The 21277-nt window shown below is 38.5% G+C and overlaps 1 protein-coding gene across 1 annotated transcript in view; it reads right to left on the reverse strand.

The window, feature by feature from the left end:
* GNAI3 (G protein subunit alpha i3) overlaps positions 1-21277 on the reverse strand; it is a 46159-nt gene that overhangs the window by 7767 nt on the left and 17115 nt on the right. The window contains exons 2-5 of the mRNA XM_021671937.2: positions 11037-11079; positions 10779-10920; positions 5490-5647; positions 2960-3088 (exon numbers count right to left, since the gene is read on the reverse strand). Coding sequence (XP_021527612.1) covers positions 2960-3088; positions 5490-5647; positions 10779-10920; positions 11037-11079 — 472 coding nt within the window. The remainder of the gene's footprint in view (positions 1-2959; positions 3089-5489; positions 5648-10778; positions 10921-11036; positions 11080-21277) is intronic.

Below are 21277 nucleotides of genomic sequence, written 5' to 3' on the forward strand. Positions count from 1 at the left end.
CTACTGCTAAACATCTTAACTCATTTTGCTCTTGTAACACTCCCATAAGTAGTAGTATTATCCCAATTACACAAATAAAGAAATTGAGGCACATTCAATGTTAAATGATTTGCTCAAAGGTGCATTACTAACAAACAGGGACTGGGGATCTGAACCTAGGCACTTTAACTCCTGCACCCATGTTCTGACTCTCAAAATGGTTTGCCTCTGAATTCCCAATTTGCGCTCTGCTTCCATAACTTCTCCCTACTAATTCAAGTTTGTTTTCCTTACTCTAAGGAAAGAAAATCTGGATATTGTAAAAAATAATAATAAATTATATTTTATGGTAGGATTCTATGAACCCAGTATCTAAAAAACAGCCTTGACCAATATTTCGAAACTCCAAGTCTTACTTAAACCTAATTAATAAAAACAACGCCTCAACTGTTCACAAACTTTATGTTCCACTCCAGATCAGTTTAATCCACTACTCTCTTCTGAGTGACTTACTTGGTATTCTGGGTCAACTGCTGAACTTCTATCAACAGCATCCTCAACTACTTCCTATAGTAAAAAGAACATCTGTACTGCTTTGTGTTTTAGCTGATACTTAGTTCTAATGACATATGAATGCAAATTGTTACTCTTGTGATACTGTCTTTGATGAAAATGATAAAATTTTTAAAGGCTAAACTCTGCCAAACTGGTTTAATGTGTAAGATCTATACTGATTAGAGGTCTACATTTCCAGAGAAATGTTTTCCCCCAGAAATTCAAAGAAATAAAACACAGTAGGTGATTTCTAAATGTATGCTTGAAAGGAATTATCTCTTTAAGACCCAACTCTTCCTTTGGGTTGACTGTGCACAATTCTTTTTGAGCTTTGGTCATGACACCTGCAATGATATAATCACAAGCTGGCTTTAATATAGGGTCATATTACAGGTTTCAGGAAGGCTAACAGCATATATTTCACCATGGAAGTCTCAAGGGGAGACACACCAGTAACTTCAATTTACTCCCCCATTTTCTTCTACAAAGTCTACACAACACTATGAAGTTCCAAGGTGGGCTTTTAGCACATATTAACATTTACAATATCATTCACTAAGAGATCAACATTTTATAAACATTACCTCATTAACTGAGAGGCAAGTAAGCAATTACACAATGCCTTGCATATGGTAGATGCTCAATAAATGTTTGAATAAATGGATAGTAGTTTTGCCTAGAGAGAAGAGGAAAAGGAAGAAATGATAGTACTTCATAACAAGATATCTACATGCCAACAATAAAGTAGGCGTGGCACCTTAATTAGATCTAGCTATTGATCCTGGCATAAAAAGACAGGACAGTTAGGATTTGCCTAACTAAAGACTGATCTATATAACAACACCAATAAGAAAGTTTCTGACACTAAATAATGATCACAACTTTTAATTATAAATAGATTGCAAACCTTATACAAAGAAATCTCATTCTTACGGTCTCACAAGTGATAATCCATGTGGTCTTTACTGCTCTTGCTAAATAAACTCCTCAGTACTAAAGATTAGCAGCAAGTCTATTCTAAAATCATTCATAGCTGAAATGCTATTTTCCTGCACCAGAAAAAAATCCAGTTTGGTGTATTAGGATTTCAAGACCCTGACTGGTATCTAGTAATATGCAAACCCCATATGGATTTCACAAATCCTGTGGAACAGTTGTTTTCAGAGAAAAAACTGAGAGGATCTGAGGTAGTAGTTATATTTGTATGTAATAATGCTGAACATCACATTCTACATATAAGCATAATGAGATAACTAAGGAACACATGGTATATTGAAGGTGAAAAGTTTACTCCTAATCTCAAAAGTCACAAAAGAGGAAAATAAGAATTAAAAAAACCAATTCTAACATTTATAAAAGATCGTTAACACAGAGACAAGCTGAGGCCTGTTTTAGAATTACTAATGCTAATGTGAAAATTCTTTGTATTAGAATATTAGAATTTTCTCTCTCTAAAACAATCACAGTTGGGTTGGGCACAGTGGCTCACACCTGTAATCCCAGTATTTTGAGAGGATGAGGCGGCAGAATTGCTGGGGCCCAGGAGTTTGAGACCAGCCTGGGCAATAAAAAGAGACCCTGTACCTACATAAAATTTTGTTTAAACATCAGTGAGGCACAGTGGCATGAGCCTATAGTTCCAACTACTTGGGAGGCTGAGGCAGAAGAATCACTTGAGCCCAGGAAGTCAAGGCTGCAGTGAGCTGTGATAACACCACTGCACTCCAGCTTGGGTGACAGAGTAAGACCCTGCCTCTAAAAAATAAATAAAATTTTTAAAACAAACCAAAAAAATCATTGTTTATATGTCATCATATTAACCAAAAATCCCTCTATCCCTAAATCTGTTTTTCATTCTGCACTGTATTAAGAACTTAATTGTGCATGATACTATGTACAAATTACTTCAAGAGCCATGAAAATCTTGCTCCATTCCATCAACTTGAAAGGAAATTCAAACCAATAAGAAAGAAGTGACACTGGTGAGAAAAGCATTTCTATTTAAATATCAAAATGGCATAACAAAACCATATAACTTAACAAAAAAAAACTGGTTTTCTATAAGTTTAATATTGTTATCCTATTAAACAAACATTCACTATCTGTTTTGGTGAGTCTAATGAAAAGCAGCTGAAAAGAATTAAAAATAAAACAAACCAGTTATCACAGGAAAAATTCTACTGGGAGGCAAGTTACAATTTATTTTTGAATTTAAATTTCTCTAAATGGACACAAATATTTGATGCTACTTGGAGAAAGACGAGATGTTTGGGCCCCCATTCAGTTAAAATATTCAAATAATGCTGATAAAAGTTTCTAAACCAAGGAATATTGCCCAGAGAAATTTTACCCTGATTAAGAGATGGTAAACTAAAACAAAAAATATTTGCATTTGGCACATCTAGCAAAAATGCTAATGACTTACTTGAAGTATAGGTCTTTGAAGGTGAAATGCGTTTCTACAATGCCTGTGGTCTTCACTCTTGTCCGAAGAACATCTTGCTGAGTTGGAATGTAGTTAGTTTGGGATATTCTATCCAGATCATTTAGGTAACTAAATAAAGACACATTTACTTTTACTTGGTGAAGCCAATCATGTGCATAGCAAATCAACAGACTAAAGTACTTCCTATTCTAAACCTGTTACTAGTTACTCAAGTGGCAAAATAGAATCAGATCTTCAGTATCACAGATATTTTAAGAAGTCAGGCATGGTGGCTCAATGCCTGTAATCCCAACACTTTCGGAGGCCAACTCAAGAGGATCGCTTGAGGCCAGGAGTTCAAGACCAGCCTGGGCAACATAAAGAGACCCCTGTCTCTACAAAATATTTTTAAACTTAACTAAGCATGGTGGCACATGCCTGTAGTCCTAGCTAATCCTGTGCCACTGTACTCCAGTCTGAATGACAGAGATCCCTGTTTATTTAAAAAAAAAAGAAAGAAATAATAAGAAAAAACATGAATCCGCCATAGGACAATTAAAATATAGTCTATATATATTAACAAAAGTAGGTTTAATTCTACAGAATTAAACTGTGAAGGCCAATTAAAAAAATTAAAATAGAACAGGAAATGTTATTAAAGAAAAATTCCTGAAATGTAATACTAAGTTAACTGTGCATTGTACAATACCAAAACCAAACTATACCAAAAGTCCTCAGAAATTAAACTTAATAGGTTACTGTGTGTTTAACCATTTGACAGAACATTAGAGAATGGTGTTTGATTTACTAAAATTAAGAGAACTATAGTAAGAATTAATATTTTCAGTATTAAGAATTAATATCTTCAGTAAACAAGAGTTAAGGAGGTTTCGGGTTTTTTTAATCTAAACAAAAAACAAATTGTAAATACCTCCAAAAAAAATTAATTTGTTCAGGGAAATAATTAAAGACTGCTTCAAAACTATATTCTTTGCTGATTCCAGGCTAGAAAACTGATGAGGAGATGGCACCAATATAAGTGAACCATCATTATCTATTAAAACAAAATACTATCACTAATGTAACGACGCAAGCTTAGATCAACAGTTATGAAAAACACCATAATGTAAGCACATATAGTTAGAGGATTCAGAGCTTTCTGAATGAATGATGAAAAAAAGCAACTATAATCTATCTTTGATGACCACTGGGAGAGTTATTTAAGCTATCAATACCTGCAAGTAAAATATGTTATTAAAAGGTAGGCAAGAATCCTGAAATATTTCTAAAGCCAAGTTCTCACTCAAAGAATAAGCGAGTTTTCAAATACAGTCATGTGCCACATAACAATGTTATGGTCAAAAGCAGACTGCATAAATCCATGACAGTGATCCCGTAAGATTATAACGGAGCTGAAACATTCCTAGCCCCTAGTGACATCATAGCCGTTGCATTACCTTTTTATGTTTAGAGATGTTGAGATATACAAATACCATTGTGTTACAACTGCTACAGTACTTAGTACAATAACATGCTGTATAGGTTCACTGCATTGGAGCAACAGGCTATACCATATAGCTTAGGTGGACAGTAGGCTATAATATCTAAGTCTGTGTATGTATACTCTTCAATGTTTGCACGATGACAAATCATCTAATGATGCATTTTTCAGAACGTATCACTGTCCTTATGTACAACCTGACTACATAATTTCTTTTTGTAACAATTTAAGCTAGAATGAGAATGTGAAAACTAGAAAAATAATAATATTGGAGAAAATACCTTAATGCTTAAAAGTGCCCTCATCTTTTAAGGATACAGATAACAAATGCTCACCAGGTCCCGCAAAAGTACGTTTAAAAAACTACATTCTGAATTTAGGTTTTATAAATAAGTATGTGTAAAGAGGTTAAAATAGGATAACATATAACAGCTTAATATAATTATTCATTATAAAGTCTCTAAAACTATGTTAACACTCAAGATAATGCCCCTGACAAAAAGATACTTCAACTTCATTCCATGAGTCAATCATCTCTTTCTATACAAAGTCTCCTGTTGTGATCTGGCAAAAGATTTGTTAGTGGTGACTAGTACCAGAGAAATCCATAATGCAGCCCAGACACAGAGGGCTGGCTGCATAAAAAGGAATACCACAATTCTAATTTCCCTCTCTAGCTGGCTATCAGTGCCAAGCCCTTACACAGAGGGAACTTACGAGTTGGAACAGATTCAGAACCCAGCCACAATATGATGTCTCTCCTCCTTCACTTGCTTATTATAAACATGCCATGGAACAAATTCTGTGGTGCCAAGTCTCCCATTTACATTCCAAGAGGGAACTTTTTTCTCCAAATCATACAAATGACCAAGGGTTCTATAATCCTAAATTTAGACAATTTTTATAAAGCACTGTATAGACTTCTAAGAGTGTCTATTACTTAAACATTTCCTTAAGGATGGACACTAAACTTTCTCTCTTGTCACCAAGTTATTCTCTGTTACAGTTTCACAGAGAAAAATTACTTACTATGAAGCAGAATCATTGAGCTGATATTCCCTGGATCTGCTGAAGCAAGCTTGTACCCCACCATCTCGCCATAATCGTTTAATCACTCCTGCTAGTTCTGGAGTCATGACTCCTTCTTCAGCACTGCCAGCTAAAACAAATAATTGCCGGGCATCATCCTGAAGAAAGCAGTTAAGAAAGAGACAGATGACTCTCCATTTCTTTAAGACTTGATGATAGTCTCTTTAAAACATACACACATTACATGTTATTTTAAAAGAGGTGTTATTATAGAGACATTTTCTGACAGGCCAGCATGACAGTTTATATAATTAAGTCTTTCCTCATTCTCATTCCACTACAGTTTTAAGTCCAGAACTGAGGTGAGGAATTGTTTTACTACCCCACCACTCCTCCACACACCACCATCCCCAGAAAAGATCACTTCTGGCAAGCCCACAAATCTCCATCCAGATTGCTAATAATTTTTCAGAGAAAAAAACTGGTTTATGACACAGGCTTATGTAAAACATTCCCATTCCATTAAAGAAAGCCTACAATAAAAATATAAATAAAAAGACTAGCACATAAGAGGTAAAGTCTAAACACCTAAAAGGGAGTAAAACATTAACCAAGTTTGAAAAAAAAGTATCCTTTTCTTCACCTTCAGCCCAGAAAGCAGAACAAGAAGAGGAGATGGAGGCACTTAAGAAGTCTAGATTGAGCCACTGCACTCCAGCCTGGGCAACAAAAGTAAAACTCTGTCTCAAAAAAAAAAAAGTCTAGAAGTCTAATGGGGGAAATAAATCGCTCAGGAAAAGATTCAAACAGTCCCTAGATTTCCCTAAAGCAATAATAATAATGTTCTAACTGAGAGAGGGAAAGAAAGGCAGCAGGAGGAAAAGAAAGTAACCAAGAGAGCTGTGATCAAAACTTCATGAGTCAGCCAGGCGCAGTGGCTCACACCTGTACCCAGCACTCTGGGAGGCCGACACAGGCAGATCACAAGTTCTGGAGTTCAAGACCAGCCTGGCCAACATGGTGAAACCCTGTGTCTACTAAAAATACAAAATTAGCTGGGTGTGGTGGCACACACCTATAGTCCCAGGTACTCAGGGGAGGCTGAGGCAGGAGAATCACTTGTACCCAGGAGGTGGAGATTGCAGTAAGCCAACATAGTGCCACTGCACTCCAGCCTGGGTGAAAGAGCAAGACTCCGTCTCAAACAAAACAAAACTTAACTTCACTGAGTCATAGCCATAGTTTTCTATTTTTTTCTTCTCCCGCCTCAGCCTCCCAAGTAGTTGGGATTACAGGCATCTGCCAGCACCCCCAGCTGATTTTTGTATTTTTAGTAGAGATGGAGTTTTGCCATGCTTGCCAGGCTGGTCTTGAACTCCTGACCTCAAGTGATCCACCTGCCTCAGCCTCCCAAAGTGCTGGGATTATAGGCGTGAGCCACCAGGCCCAGCCATAGCCATAGTTTTCTAGGTGATTATAGTTTTTAAACGTAAAATATGTGAGAGAGAGAGGACAAAAAAGGACTATAAGATTTTTATTGTTTTGCTTTATTCTTTTTTTTTTTTGAGACGAAGTCTCACTCTGTCTCCCGGGCTAGAGTGCAGTGGTATGATCTTGGCTTACTGCAACCTCTGTCTTCCAGGCTTCAGGGATTCTCCTGCCTCAGCCTCCTAAGTAGCTGGGATTATAGGCGAGCAGCACCACATCCGGCTAATTTTTGTACTTTTAGTGGAGACAGGTTGGCTAGGTGCGGTGGCTCACACCTGTAATCCCAGCACTTTGGGAGGCTGAGGTGGGCAGACCACGAGGTCAGGAGTTTGAGACCAGTCTGTTTTGCTTTATTCTATCCATCCCTACTAGTCAGTTTAAAAATAAACACAAGTCTCATGGGATGATTTTCCCAACCACATCAAATATTTGTCTACCTTGAGAGATTCCAAATAACTATAAAAATAAAGAATTTAAAAAGCACATAATATGCAAAGAAAAAGTAAAGGAGAAAGGGAAGCAATCATTTGTATCTTAAGTAGTCATCGGAACAAAATAAACTAACAAGCAAGTCATTTCAGACCACAGGTGAACTCACAACCAAGAACTCCTAAGACGTGAATTACTAGAACTTGTGGATCCACCTTAGTAAAACAAAACCACCCACAGTGCACTCAAATTATTTTTGCCAAATTCTGGGTCTCCAGCTCTAATGGTTTTTACTCAGTAATATTTTCTGCTTTAAGATCCTTTCCTGTATTCTTTCTAGTAATATTTAGGCTCAACCCTCATTTAGCTTCTGAGATCAGGCGCATTCAGGGAGGTACGGCAGTAGACTAGGCTCAACTCTCTATGAAACCTTAGCTAAGATCTATACGGCCCTCCCTTTCTTTTCAAAGATAAAATTTTAAACAATGAGAAAAGTTGAAATATTAGACAAATTGGCAAACATACTCAACAGTGAGAATGTCCTATATATATATGTCCTTCTACATATATATGTATGGTGCTTTAACATTTGAACACTTTATAATCCCTTGCTTGTGAAATTTGACCTATACTCATGCACGTATTCAAATAACCTTATTAAGCACGGCTTTAAAAAGAAAGAAACCATGATTCTAATTTTAGAAACTTCAAAAGAGAGAGAGACTTACTACTACTTTTTTTGCTGTCCTGACTCTATAAATATTCTTTTAGGAGGAAATGCTTTTTTTTTTTTTTGAGACGGAATTTCACTCCTGTTACCCAGGCTGGAATGCAATGGCGCGATCTTGGCTCACCGCAACCTCCGCCTCCTGGGTTCAGGCAATTCTCCCGCCTCAGCCTCCTGAGTAGCTGGGATTACAGGCACGCGCCACCACGCCCAGCTAATTTTTTGTATTTTTAGTAGAGACGGGGTTTCACCATGTTGACCAGGATGGTCTCGATCTCTTGACCTCATGATCCACCCGCCTCGGCCTCCCAAAGTGCTGGGATTACAGGCGTGAGCCACCACGCCCGGCAGAAATGCTTTTTTCTTATCACTTAATTTCTTTCACTGACTTGCTCTTGCTTCCTCACAATAAACCCTCTGTAAAAGTCTATAAAGAAGCCCCTCTTTACAATAAACTTCACACCTCCACACTTAAGCAAATGTGAAAAAGGAAACTATTCCACACCCAGTTCTATTTTTTTTTTCCACTCACACTCTCTAACCAACTATAAAAACGGGCACAATGGCTCATGCCTGTAATCCCAGAACTTTGGGAGGCCAAGGCAGTGGATCACCTGAGGTCAGGAGTTCGAGACCATCCTGGCCAACATGGTAAAACCTCGTCTCTACTAAAAATACAAAAATTAGCCAGGGATGGTGGCTGACGCCTGTAATCCCAGCTACTTGAGAGGCTGAGACAGGAGAATTGCTTGAACGCAGGAGGCAGAGGTTGCAGTGAGCCGAGATCATGCCATTGCACTCTAGCCTGGGCAACAAGAGTAAAACTGTCTCAAAAAGAAAAAAAAAAAACTAAAGGAGAATAAGAAAGGAACTACAACTATAAATCCTTACACATAGAAGAAAAAAAAAAGAAACTTAAAAATTAGGATTATAGATTAGGTTGTGAGGACACTGGAAAGCTGGATGATTTAGGAGGCCTCAGAGGGATTAATGATGTCAACTGCATCTGGTAACACAGGAAAGTTAGGACCCAAAGATTAATGACAATTGATTTGATAAAGGAAAGAAATGAAAGGGTAGGGAGAGAAATAAAGGAAGATAGACAGTGGGGAATAAGATTAAAGAGGGAAAGAAAAAAGGGACAAACTAAAAGAATAAATGACTGAGATGGAGAAAAAGCCAACAGAGAGAGGGAAGAGAATAAATACAGTACTATTGACCAGTTATGAGATACAACGAATACAACAGAGAACTAGAGTTAGGTGATAGGGAGAAATGAGAAAAGGGAGGAAGAAAATAAGACCACAAATAGAGCTGATATGAAGAAAAAGAGGAAAAGAAGGAAAGAAAAGCAGGAAGTAAAAGAAGGAATAGAAAAGGGTAAGGTAAGGATAAAGGCTTCGTTTATTTTTGCTTAAACTGCCAAACTTCCCTGCGCAGAGGCATAAAAAAAAAAGTCTCTATGCGATATATTTTACAAAAATATAAAAGTCACATTCACATATTTTCTTATTTTTTGATACTCCTCTCCCATTTTAGAATACCTAATCTAGCTCCTCTTCCTTTATGCCATTTCTAAGATACTTTCTAGTCGAACACTGTCCAACTGTGACCAACCTTTCAGTATTTCCCCTTGACAATTTCCTCTCTTTTGATCAAATATAAATTTGTATTTGATAAGTCGGGAGTAGCTTTTAAGAGCTCCTAAGTGACTTCATAGACGTATAGGTTTTGCCTTTCCAGGCAGACTTCACAAGTCATTTTCTTTTATTTCTCCATGACATGTAAGTATGACACTCTGAACATAGGTGGTGAGTCCCTTAGATGTATGAAATAATTCTATAATTTCCCAGCCTTCTCTGGACTTTAGCTGATATCAAAGATCTCCTGCCTTCATTCTGGCCCCCTCTCCACTGGCACAAAACATCCTAATGCTAATTACAAATGCCCTAATTTTACAAACTAGATCTTCAGGGTCCACTAAGTACTATTATAATTAAATAATACAACTTTTTAAACAGCTGACATGTGCAAGGCATTAAAGAATTATATTAGGGCATGGTATACTCCCATTCTATAGCTTAAGGGTCCATGTGGTATACAGTATCTGACTTAGATATTCAAAAATGTGGACCTAAGGGTCCATGTGATATACAATATCTGACTTAGATATTCAAGAATGTGGACTTAGCGCTCATGTCCTTACAGAATTTATTCTGGGAGACTGATTTCATCCTTTAATCTTGTAAACCTCAAAAAGCACAGCTACAGATCATGGCAACCTTTCTCTTAGATTATTTTAATATACTATTATCAACAACTATAAAAGTCAACAGTGCTGTTTAAAAATAATAATAATAAAAGCAACTGAATAGAACAGTTATCCCAGAAACCTACAGTATATCCACAGAATCCCATTTCCTAGACTCCTCTTGGGGTGGTTATAGCTAACACCTTCTAAAGTTATAGCTAACACCTTCTAAAGCTAACACCTTCTAAAGTTAACATTTCTCAAGTGAGCACAAAGTACTTTGCTACATTTTATCTCATTGCTTAAACTCATTTCCCTAAAACATGAAGCAAAAATTTTGCTTAACTGTGTCTGCTGAATAAGAGCAAGCAAAGAGGAAATGAGCAACACTTACTGCCCTGGCAGCTTCCCCAAAGTCAATCTTTAGCCGTCCCATGGCTCTGATGATTGCAATGATGGACTGTATAGTATTGCTGTAGACAACTACTTTATATTGTTTACATTCATCCTCTGAATAGCCATCCTCATGAATGATTCTTTAAAACAAAGAAAACCACAAGTCAATACCGTGGACCTAAAATGAAAAGATACTAAGGACTTTTTATGCATTAGGAGAAATTTTAGTCTAACAAAACACCATGTTCCAACTTACTTCATCTGTTTCACAATGGTGCTTTTACCAGATTCTCCAGCACCTGAAAGAAAAGAAAATCAGACTTTGAATTTATCTGTAATTAACATAAAAGTATGATATCAACATGAATGATAACTCTGATTATCACTGATGGAAACCACAGGTCCGAGGGAAAATTTTGGTGAGGCTTTCACGTCTATCAAAAAAAACTACAGAGCTTCTCTACTACAGATTTTGCTTTCTTTACATAACTCAGTAACCAAGTATAATTTATTCAAAGTGTCCTAGGGCTTGCTTGATATCATTTGTGTAAAATAAGCATACTCAAAAAGAGACAGCAACATAAACTTTTGGAAGAACTCATTTACTACATAAAACGTGATATAAACACCGAACATGGCAAAAACGAAAGGATTATTTTTTGGTCTATTCATTTTTATTAGTTCCTCTGTTGCTGCCTGCCCATACCAGAGGAATGGTCTGAGAGCAATCCTATCAGTCATAGGACTAAAGATATTTCAAACGGAAGCAGAGAAGGCATTGTTCCTATCACTTTCTCATCATATGCCATCTTAAGACCACCCTTCCCTCCTTAGGCAGCTGGAATCACTTTAAACAAATGACCACAAATGTCAAGCTGGCCTTCTGAACTCCTTGACAAATCTACCTGCTAGATCTTCCCTACTCAATTCATTTTCCAATCTTCCAAGATGCCTATATCACACCATCTCCTCTCTCTCAATCTCTCTCAAATCTTATAAACTCCTTCCCACTTCTGACTCTCAGCTGATGATCCTGCCCTACTTTCCTGTAAAATTTAAAGCAATCAGAAAAAACTACCTCATTTTCCCACAACCATATCTACCAATCTATCTGTACCTCCACTAATATTCTCTACCAGCCAAGAGCAGTGGCTCACGCCTGTAATCCCAGCACTTTGGGAGGCCGAGGTAGGCGAATCATGAGGTCAAGAGATCAAGACCATCCTGGCCAACAGGATGAAACCCATCTCTATTAAAAATACAAAAATTAGCTGGGCATGGTGGCACACATCTGTAATCCCAGCTACTTGAAAGACTGAGGCAGCAGAATCGCTTGAACCCAAGAGGCATAAGTTGCAGTGAGCCGAGATCACGCCACAGCATTAGAGCCTGGTGACAGAGTGAGACTCTCTCTCTCTATATATATATACACACATACACACACACACATACATATACACACACACACACATTCTCTACATTCATCAATGGATGAAAAATCTCTGCCAATGTTTTAAGATCAACTTCTCTCCTTGTGCACCTTCATTTTACCTACTCAAGGTCATGACTGCTGCAATTTTCCATGATATTTCCCAAGTCTCAAATATCATCTTTTCTCTTTCCACTGGGTCATTCTCATCAGCATACAAACTTACTATACTATTTTCCATCTTTAAATCAACACACATACACAACTCTAACTTTCCTTGACCCCATAATTTTCTTCTAGCTACCACTCCATTTTCTCTATCCCTCTTTACAGCAAAACTCCTCTAATGTGTCATCTGCACTCACTGCCTCCAATTTTGCATATCCAATTCTCTCCTTCAGCTATGCTAATCAGGCTTTCACCCCCGACCACTCTACTGAAACCACTTCTCAAGGTCTCCAAAAACTTCCATCTTGACAAATCCAGTTGGTCAATTCTTGGTGGTCATCTTAGCCTCTCAAGCAGAATTTGTCTAAGTTGAAACATTTTCTTCACTAGACAGGCTTCTAGCCAACACATCCTCCAGGTTTGATTCCTACTTCACTCCTCAATCTCCTCTCTCCAGTTTCTGCTTTTTTTTTTCTTTAAGGTGGAGTCCTACTCTACAGCCCAGGCTGGAGTGCAATGGCATGAACTTGGCTCACCACCACCTCCAGCTCCCGGGTTCAAGTGGGTCTCCTGTCTCAGCCTCCTGAGTAGCTGGGATTACAGGCACCTGCCACAACACCCAGCTAATTTTTGCACTTTTAGTAGAGACAGGGTTTCTCCATTTTGGCCAGGCTAGTCATGAACTCCTCCTGACCTCAGGTGATCGCCCACCTCAGCCTCCCAGAGTGCTAGTATTACAGGCCTGAGCCACCAGGCCAGGCCCAGTTTCTGAATCCTAAAGGTTGTATTGCTTCAGGGCTCCCTCCTAGGCCCTTTTCCCTATCTAAACTCGTTGTCTAAATTATCTAATCTCATTGTCTTTTTTTTTCTTTCTGGAGACAGACTCTTGCTCTGTCACCCAGGCTGGAGTGTACTGGTGCAATCTAGGCTCATTGCAACATCTGCCTTCCAGGTTCAAGTGATTCTAGTGCCTCAGCCTCCTGAGTAGCTGGGACTACAGGCACGCACCACCACACCTGGCTAATTTTTGTATTTTTAGTAGAGATAGGGTTTCACCATGTTCGCCAGGCTGCTCTCGAATTCCTGGGCTCAAGCAATTCACCTTCCTCGGCCTCCCAAAGTGCTGGAATACAGAATTGAGCAGCGGTACCTGGCCCTAATCTCATGGTTTAAATACTATTTATAAACTGATCATAACAGTTAACATCTAGTGAGTATCCTGTGCCACGTAGTTCTAAGTACTTTTTAAATAACTAATTTAATCCTCACAATAACCCTATGAGGTAGATATTATCCCCATTTTACAAATGAGATAAATGATGCACAGAGATGTCAAGTAACTTGCCTATAATTACACAGTTAGTAAGTGGCAGAACTGAAATTTGCATTCATTCAGTTTGGCTGCAGAGTTGGTGTATACTACCTCTATACTAATAATTTCCAAATTTAGATCTCTAATCTTGGTTTCTTTTTTTTTTTTTGAGATGGAGTCTCGCCCTGTTGCTCAGGCTGGAGTGCAATGGTGCAATCTCAGCTCACTGCAACCTCCACCTCCTGAATTCAAGTGATTCTCCTGCCTCAGCCTCCCGAGTAGCTGGGATCACAGGCGCGTGCCACTAGGCCTGGCTAATTTTTTGTATCTTTAGTAGAGACAGAGTTTCACCATGTTGGCCAGGCTGGTCTCGAACTCCTGACCTAATGATCTGCCTGCCTCGGCCTCCCAAAGTGCTGGGATTACAGGCGTAAGCCACCACACCCGGCCGAATCTTGGCTTCTAACCTTGGCTCCAGACTCATATATCTAAACTAGCTACCTGATATTAGATTTCTAGTAGGCACCACAAACCTAAAATGCTCAAAACTGAGTTACTGATTCTTCAACTCACTCTCACACCAAAACAAATCCTGCTCCTCCCTCAGTCTTCTCATTCCAGTAAATGACACCAATATTCATCAGTTGCTCAGGCCAAAAATGTCAAATGGCATGTGACTAACATGCAGATAAGACAAGGATGCCAGTGCCAATCTGTATATTAAATATTAGTAAAGCTTAATTTTTAAAAATAAAACCACATAGTTAATATAATAGTTTTAACAATTTGTTCTCGCACATTGGAAACCATAGGCCTAGATGACTGCAAAAGCTTCCTAAATAGTCCAGTGCTTCAGACCCTGCCTTTTCTACAGTCAGTTTGCTAGTCAGTAAGTAGGTGGAATAAACTTTGTAAAATGTAAATTAGATCATGTCACATGATCTCCAATTATACTCAAAATCCATGGGCATTATGGTGCAATATACTCTGGCCCCTGCCTACCTCTTTACCCTCATCTCTTGTTACTCTCCACTTTGTCTTCACTGCTCTTGTCAGACCAGCATTCTTGCTTTTTCTCCAGCATACCAAACCGGTTCTTACTGAGTTAGGTCCTGACTCTGTCTTTCCTGTCTTTGTGTTTACTATTACCTGAAATGAGTTTTGAGAGATTTTCTTCTTTATAGGAACAGCTTTTCCTGACTAATCTATCTAGATAGCTCCAACCCCATCACATTCTCTCCCCTTATTCTGTGTTATATTTTTTCATAGCACTTATCACTTATTCATGTGACAGACTGGCTCATTTCTTATCTTTCTCACTTAAATATAAGCTCTATGAAGGCTTATTCATCCCTGCATTCCCAGGGACTTAAACTGGCCATGACATAAATTAGCTATTCAAATAAATACTGCTGAAAAATACATGACTAATATTTAATAACCATAATTCTTTACTAAATATTTCTTAACTCTGCTAACCAAGAGTTAATTAAAATCCAAATATAAAAACCCTAGACAAGTACATTCTTACAGAATCAAAAGGTACATTTATATATGACCTTGTTCTCATTACATAATCGATGATCGGGGTAGTACTAAATAGTTAATATTCAAGTAGCACACAGTGACTTTCTTAGGATGCTGTTATAAAAAGGTGAATCCTCCCATTCATATCTAAAAAAATTAATGATTCTATTCTGGGGAAGGCAATACAAATGCATACAAGTTATATTTTAAATTGTTTAAAAGACAGAATTCCCAGATTATCCACATTAACATATCCATATTCAATTTTCTTAATTTAGAGCTACTAATTTAAGAAAAGTTGAGATTAATGAATTAATGTGTACCATTTTTATATATTGAAAACCACATTCCATCATTCATGTGAGATTATCTTGAATGAAATAATAAATCTATTAATCTCAGAATCAATTTCTACCTATCTCATTAATCCTATCCTATAGCTGTGCTGATTAAAAAAAAAAAAAAAAAAAAAAAAAGGCCGGGCGCGGTGGCTCAAGCCTGTAATCCCAGCACTTTGGGAGGCCGAGGCGGGTGGATCACGAGGTCAAGAAATCGAGACCATCCTGGTCAACATGGTGAAACCCCGTTTCTACTAAAAATACAAAAAATTAGCTGGGCATAGTGGTGCGTGCCTGTAATCCCAGCTACTCAGGAGGCTGAGGCAGGAGAATTGCCTGAACCCAGGAGGCGGAGGTTGCAGTGAGCTGAGATCGTGCCATTGCACTTCAGCCTGGACAATAGATCGAGACACTATCTCAGAAAGAAAAAGAAAAAAAAAAAGGCACCTCTCACTGCCCACAGAATACGGATTTGTTTCAGTGGTTGTTCCAGGGGTCATTTTATACAAATAAAGAATCACCTTATACGAAGTCTTTGACCCACTCAGCTTCTAGACCACCACAAAGGGTGCCACCATCTTATCCATCTTCCAAGTATGTAATCTAAGAGTCATCTGGAAACTACTCAGTTCTCTTCTCTCCTTACCAAGCTGTAACAAAATCTTCTCTCTTCTTACGCATTTCTCAAATTAATCCTTTCTATCCTTCACATGTCTAAGCCTGATGTTGCACCTATTATACGTTACTGCTGTAATTTTCTGAAGCTTCCAGCTCAAAGTCCCTCTCCCTTCTCATCACTTCCAAGTGGCACTATTTTTTTTCCAAGTGGCACTATTTATTTACTTATTTAAAGAGGGAGAGAGTCTCCCACTCCATCACCCAGGCTGGAGTACAATGGTGCGATCTCAGCTTACTGCAACCTCTGCCTCCCGGGTTCAAGCAATTCTCCTGCTTCAGCCTTCCAAGTAGCTGGGATTAAAGGCACCCACCCCAAGTGGCACTATTTTTAAAACAATCAGTTTATCTAATAATTCTCCAAATTATTGAAACACTTTCCATAATCCTTTCTTATTAGGTCTGGGCTCTTCACTTTTACCTCATTCTCTGTGCTCCACTGTTCTAGCAGTAAGCTCCTGTTTCATGATATCTCATTATTGCATTTTCCCCAAGCTGCTTCCTATATTCCATCTCCCTATCCCACAATCAATGTGGTATTTGGAACTTCCTAATTTATCTGTGTCTTTTATCTAACTATCTTCAAAAATTTATCACAACTTTAAGAGGAGATTCATTTGCCCATCTTCAATACACTAGGGAAGTAATAGTTGAAATACAAAGAATGGGACAGATGCAAAGGATATTGCAAAGACAGCATCTACAGCTTGGGGGAAAGGGGGGAATTGAAGAGGACTCTGTAGACAGAGTAGAGATGGAACTGGGCAGTGCGGTAGTATATACAGGGAAGACAAAGTTGGAAAGGTCCCATAAATAGGAGGAAATAGGATCCATTCAACATAGAAGCTTTATCCTTAAAAGGATATCCTATATAAGTAGGAAAGAAGAATGAGAGGCAAAGTCACAGAGATTTTTGAGAATAAAAGGAGAAGGAAGCCATGTTAGTCTCATTCTCAATAAACTAGGCAAGGCAATCTGCAGAGAATAAAGGGAGAGGATTCATTTAGAAAATGATCTGGGGACAGAGCATAGTTGGCTCACACCTATAATCCTACCACTCTGGGAGGCCAAGGCAGGAGGATCACTTGAGGCCAGGAGTTCAAGACCAGTCTAGGCAACATAGGCAAACCTCATCTCTACCAAAAAAAAAAAAGAAAACTAAAGAGTGACACAAAAAATTAGCTGGGCTTGGTAGCACACATCTATAGTCCCAGCTACTTGGGAAAATCTCTTGAGCCCAGGAGTTCAAGGCTGCAGTGAGTTACAACTGTCCTACTGCACTCCAACCTGGGCACAGAGCAAGACCTTGTCCCCACGAAAAGAAAATCATCTGCGTTTATTTACAGTTTGGATACATAATCATCAAACTGTTAGACAAAAAAAAATTCACCAGTAAGTGCTCTAATGTAGAATCACTGTATTTAACCTAAACATCTTCTTTTTTTTTTTTTGAGACAAAGTCTTGCTCTGTCACCCAGGTTGGAGTGCAGTGATGCAATCACAGCTCACTGTGGTCTCAATCTCCCAGGCTCAACCAATCCTCCTGCCTCGGCCTCCTGAATAACTGAAAGTAGCTGGGACTACAGGTGTACACCACTGTGTCTGGCTAATTTTTTTGATTTTTTTTTTTTTTTTTTTTTTTGAGACAGAGTCTCGCTCTGTCACCAGGCTGGAGCGCAGTGGCGTAATATCAGCTCACTGCAACCTCCGCCTCCTGGGTTCAAGTGATTCTCCTGCCTCAGCCTCCTGAGTAGCTGGGACTACAGGTGTGCACCACCATGCCCAGCTAATTTTTGTATTTTTAGTAGAGATGGGGTTTCACCATGTTGGCCAGGATGGTCTCGATCTCTTGACCTCGTGATCTGCCCGCCTCAGCCTCCCAAAGTACTGGGATTACAGGTGTAAGCCATCACACCCGGCCAATTTTTATTTTTAGTAGAGACGAAGTCTCACTATGTTGCCCAGGCTGGCCTCAAACTCCTGAGCTCAAGCAATCCTCCTGCCTTGCCTCCCAAAGTGCTGGGACTACAGGGTTGAGCCACTGCACCCAGCCATATGTTCTTAATTGTATTTTTAAAAAGCTCTTTGAGCAGGCACCATAGTATATGCTCTCCACCTCTCAATAACATATATTACATGATGGGTATGCAAAGTGAGAGATGGTGATAATTTCTTTGCAAGATAATTTTTAAACAAGGCCCAAAGTGAATGAATTTGGAACTGCTAAAACAAATAAACCATTATCATATATGAACAAACTCATTTAGCTGACATATAGACTGATTTTAAAAATTAATCCTGACAGACGGCTGATTCTTAAAAGCACTGTCCCCTGAAGCCTTCTTTTTTTTCTCTTTCATCTGACTAAAGCCAGTTCAAAGAAGGTACATGAGTCTATTATGTGAATTTCTATTTCTGTGCCTTCAAGCACAGTGAATTTCCTCATCTGAATGGGGGTCAATAGAAAATGCTCAAAACGGCGCCTGACACATAGTAAATGTTCAATGTTAGCTAACTATTACATACAAATGCCATTTTCTATGTTGAGAATATCATCAAGTAATGTAAAGTCCCACAAAGTTTCATTTAATAACTTAGATACTGATGTTGGTTCAAAATCCCAGTAAAAATGGTGTAACTATTTAGCAGTAGTTTCATAATAATAAAATCCTAGATAGAATCTGGATTCACACACTTGAACAGCAACTTATGACTTAATAGTTACAGCAAACTATAATATATCAAAGTATTAGTCATTTTCTTCATCCTACCCTGAAGAACAAAAACACTCTTCCTTAAATGTATTTTCAGCCCAGATATTCTTGTCTACCACCACCTCTCCCACACTTTTCATCCATTTACACCTCTACGGCTTTTCCTTAAAGCTTCCTCACAGGTCTCTATACCACTACCACCTGAGATAGTGGTTATTCTAAAGGTACCAGAAACATCTCCTCTTCTTTTTAAATACTGGTTTCTATAGAGAAACCTCAAAATTTTTAATAACAGGATTATAACTAGAGCATAGTCCTCTTCCAGAAGTCTGGACAGCCATATGGTACTATTTTTAGATAACCTTCGAGTCAGTGCTAGACCAAGAGTCTCTCTTCTATGGGCCCCCATTATCAGATATATAGGAACATACGACTAGAGTAGGCACAGACAGTCCCTCTCTCACGGCAGGCTGAAAGCATAATCGGCAAATAAAATTGATTTTTTTGCTAACTTGTTCTCACCTTTTATTTACAACAGAAAAGAAAAAAGAATTGTGAGTATCTAGAACTAAAGATCACAGGAGAACAGTCCATCCTATTTCAGTGGGAGTACCTACTGATCCTACTTATTTCCTTTTATTAACAGGTATAAGTATCTAGCTCTAAAAATTCAGAGTAAGGTTAAAAATGACATTTCAGGCTGGGTGCGGTGGGTCATGCCCATAATCCCAGCACTTCGAGATGCTGAGATGGGTGGATCAGCTGAGGTCAGGAGTTCAAGACCAGCCTAGCCAACATGGTAAAACCCTGTCTCTACCAAAAATACAAAAATTAGCTGGGTACAGTGACGTGTGCCTGTAATCCCAGCTACTCTGAAGGCTGAGGCAGGAGAATTGCTTGAGCCTGGGAGGCAGAGGTTGCAGTAAGCCGATACCACTCCAATGCATTCCAGCCTGGGAAACAAGAGCAAAACTCCGTCTCAAACAAACAGAAAATGACATTTCATTCAAACTGCTTTTCAAGGTCCTTACTTAAAAAACCAGTTGCTTCTTAGTTCGATAAAAGAAGAGGCTAGAAGAATACAAAAAAAATGTCACCAAGCAAATTAAAAAATTTTCAACAAACATGTCTCCTACATGTGTGAAACACACCATTAAAGTCCATTAACTTATTTGTATTTGATATTGTGACTTCAAATACAAATAAGTTAATGGACTTTATGGTCTGGTGGGAGAAGTTAAGAGATCTATTTTTCTTGTGAAATTATCAAGTTTCCTTAGCCTACAATATCAAAATACTTTTTCACACAGCCCACTATCCCTCTAAACATGACAAGCCTCTATATATATTATAAACATCTGTGAAACCCCTATTCAACTCAGACTTCAACTCCTTGCTGAAGCCCTCCTCATTCTTCCTCAGCAGTTAGCACTTCCACCCTCGTGGCTGGCATAGATTATTCCCTTTGAGCATCAGTTCAAGAGGTTCATTTCCAAAACTAACTCCCAGACTGTCCTTTTCAGCCACCTCACCTCATTTTATCTCTAAGAGCCAGCTCTGGCTAGAGACAGATACTCACAACTAAAAAAAAAACTATTTGACTATCTTCCTAGCTTCTAATCTCCTTGCTTCTCACAAGCTGCTAATTGGTCTGCTTGATTTTGATTAAAATAGTAATGAAACCCTTTCTGCCACAACCTGAAAACTCTTCCATGTCTATGTAATTCTCCCTCAAGAGCACCCTGACCAGGCTCAACCTGGCTTTACAGGGTAACGTCAAACACTGTTACCCTAGTACTTAGTCAAATTATTGTAATTATTTGGGTTTGTCCCTATTTAGGTCTCCACTAGCCCTAAGCTCAAAGCACAATCCTTGAAAGCACAAAATCATGATTTCTTTTTGTGCACCCCCCGCAAATCTAGAGCAAAATCTAGGACAGAGTAGGCACTTAATAACTATTTGTGAGATGAATGGCTTGAGTCTCTATAATATTCAGTTGTTGCTTAATCACATTAATCACAATGCCAGCTGCAATGGATGGAATCTTCAATGTGGGTAGTTAACAGAAACAGAAGATTCCCATTCCTATGCTATCTTTATTCAGCCTCACACCCACTCTTGGTCCTTCAACTCTCATCCCATGATTATACCGACAATAAATTTGGACTCACTAGCCTCACTCCTTTCTAAGCTTACTCTCAAACCCTTGTCGTAGCTCCCTTGCACTTATCATCTTATTCTACCCCTAACACCTAGGAGAATATATAAAACATAGTGAAAACTCACTTATTATTTGTTCAATGAGTGTATGAATATCTTTTTTTTTTTTTTTG

This window comes from Aotus nancymaae, unplaced genomic scaffold, assembly GCF_030222135.1.
Source record: "Aotus nancymaae isolate 86718 unplaced genomic scaffold, 86718_ANA_hifiasm-v0.15.2.pri h1tg000007l, whole genome shotgun sequence".
Classification (NCBI taxonomy): Eukaryota; Metazoa; Chordata; class Mammalia; order Primates; family Aotidae; genus Aotus; species Aotus nancymaae.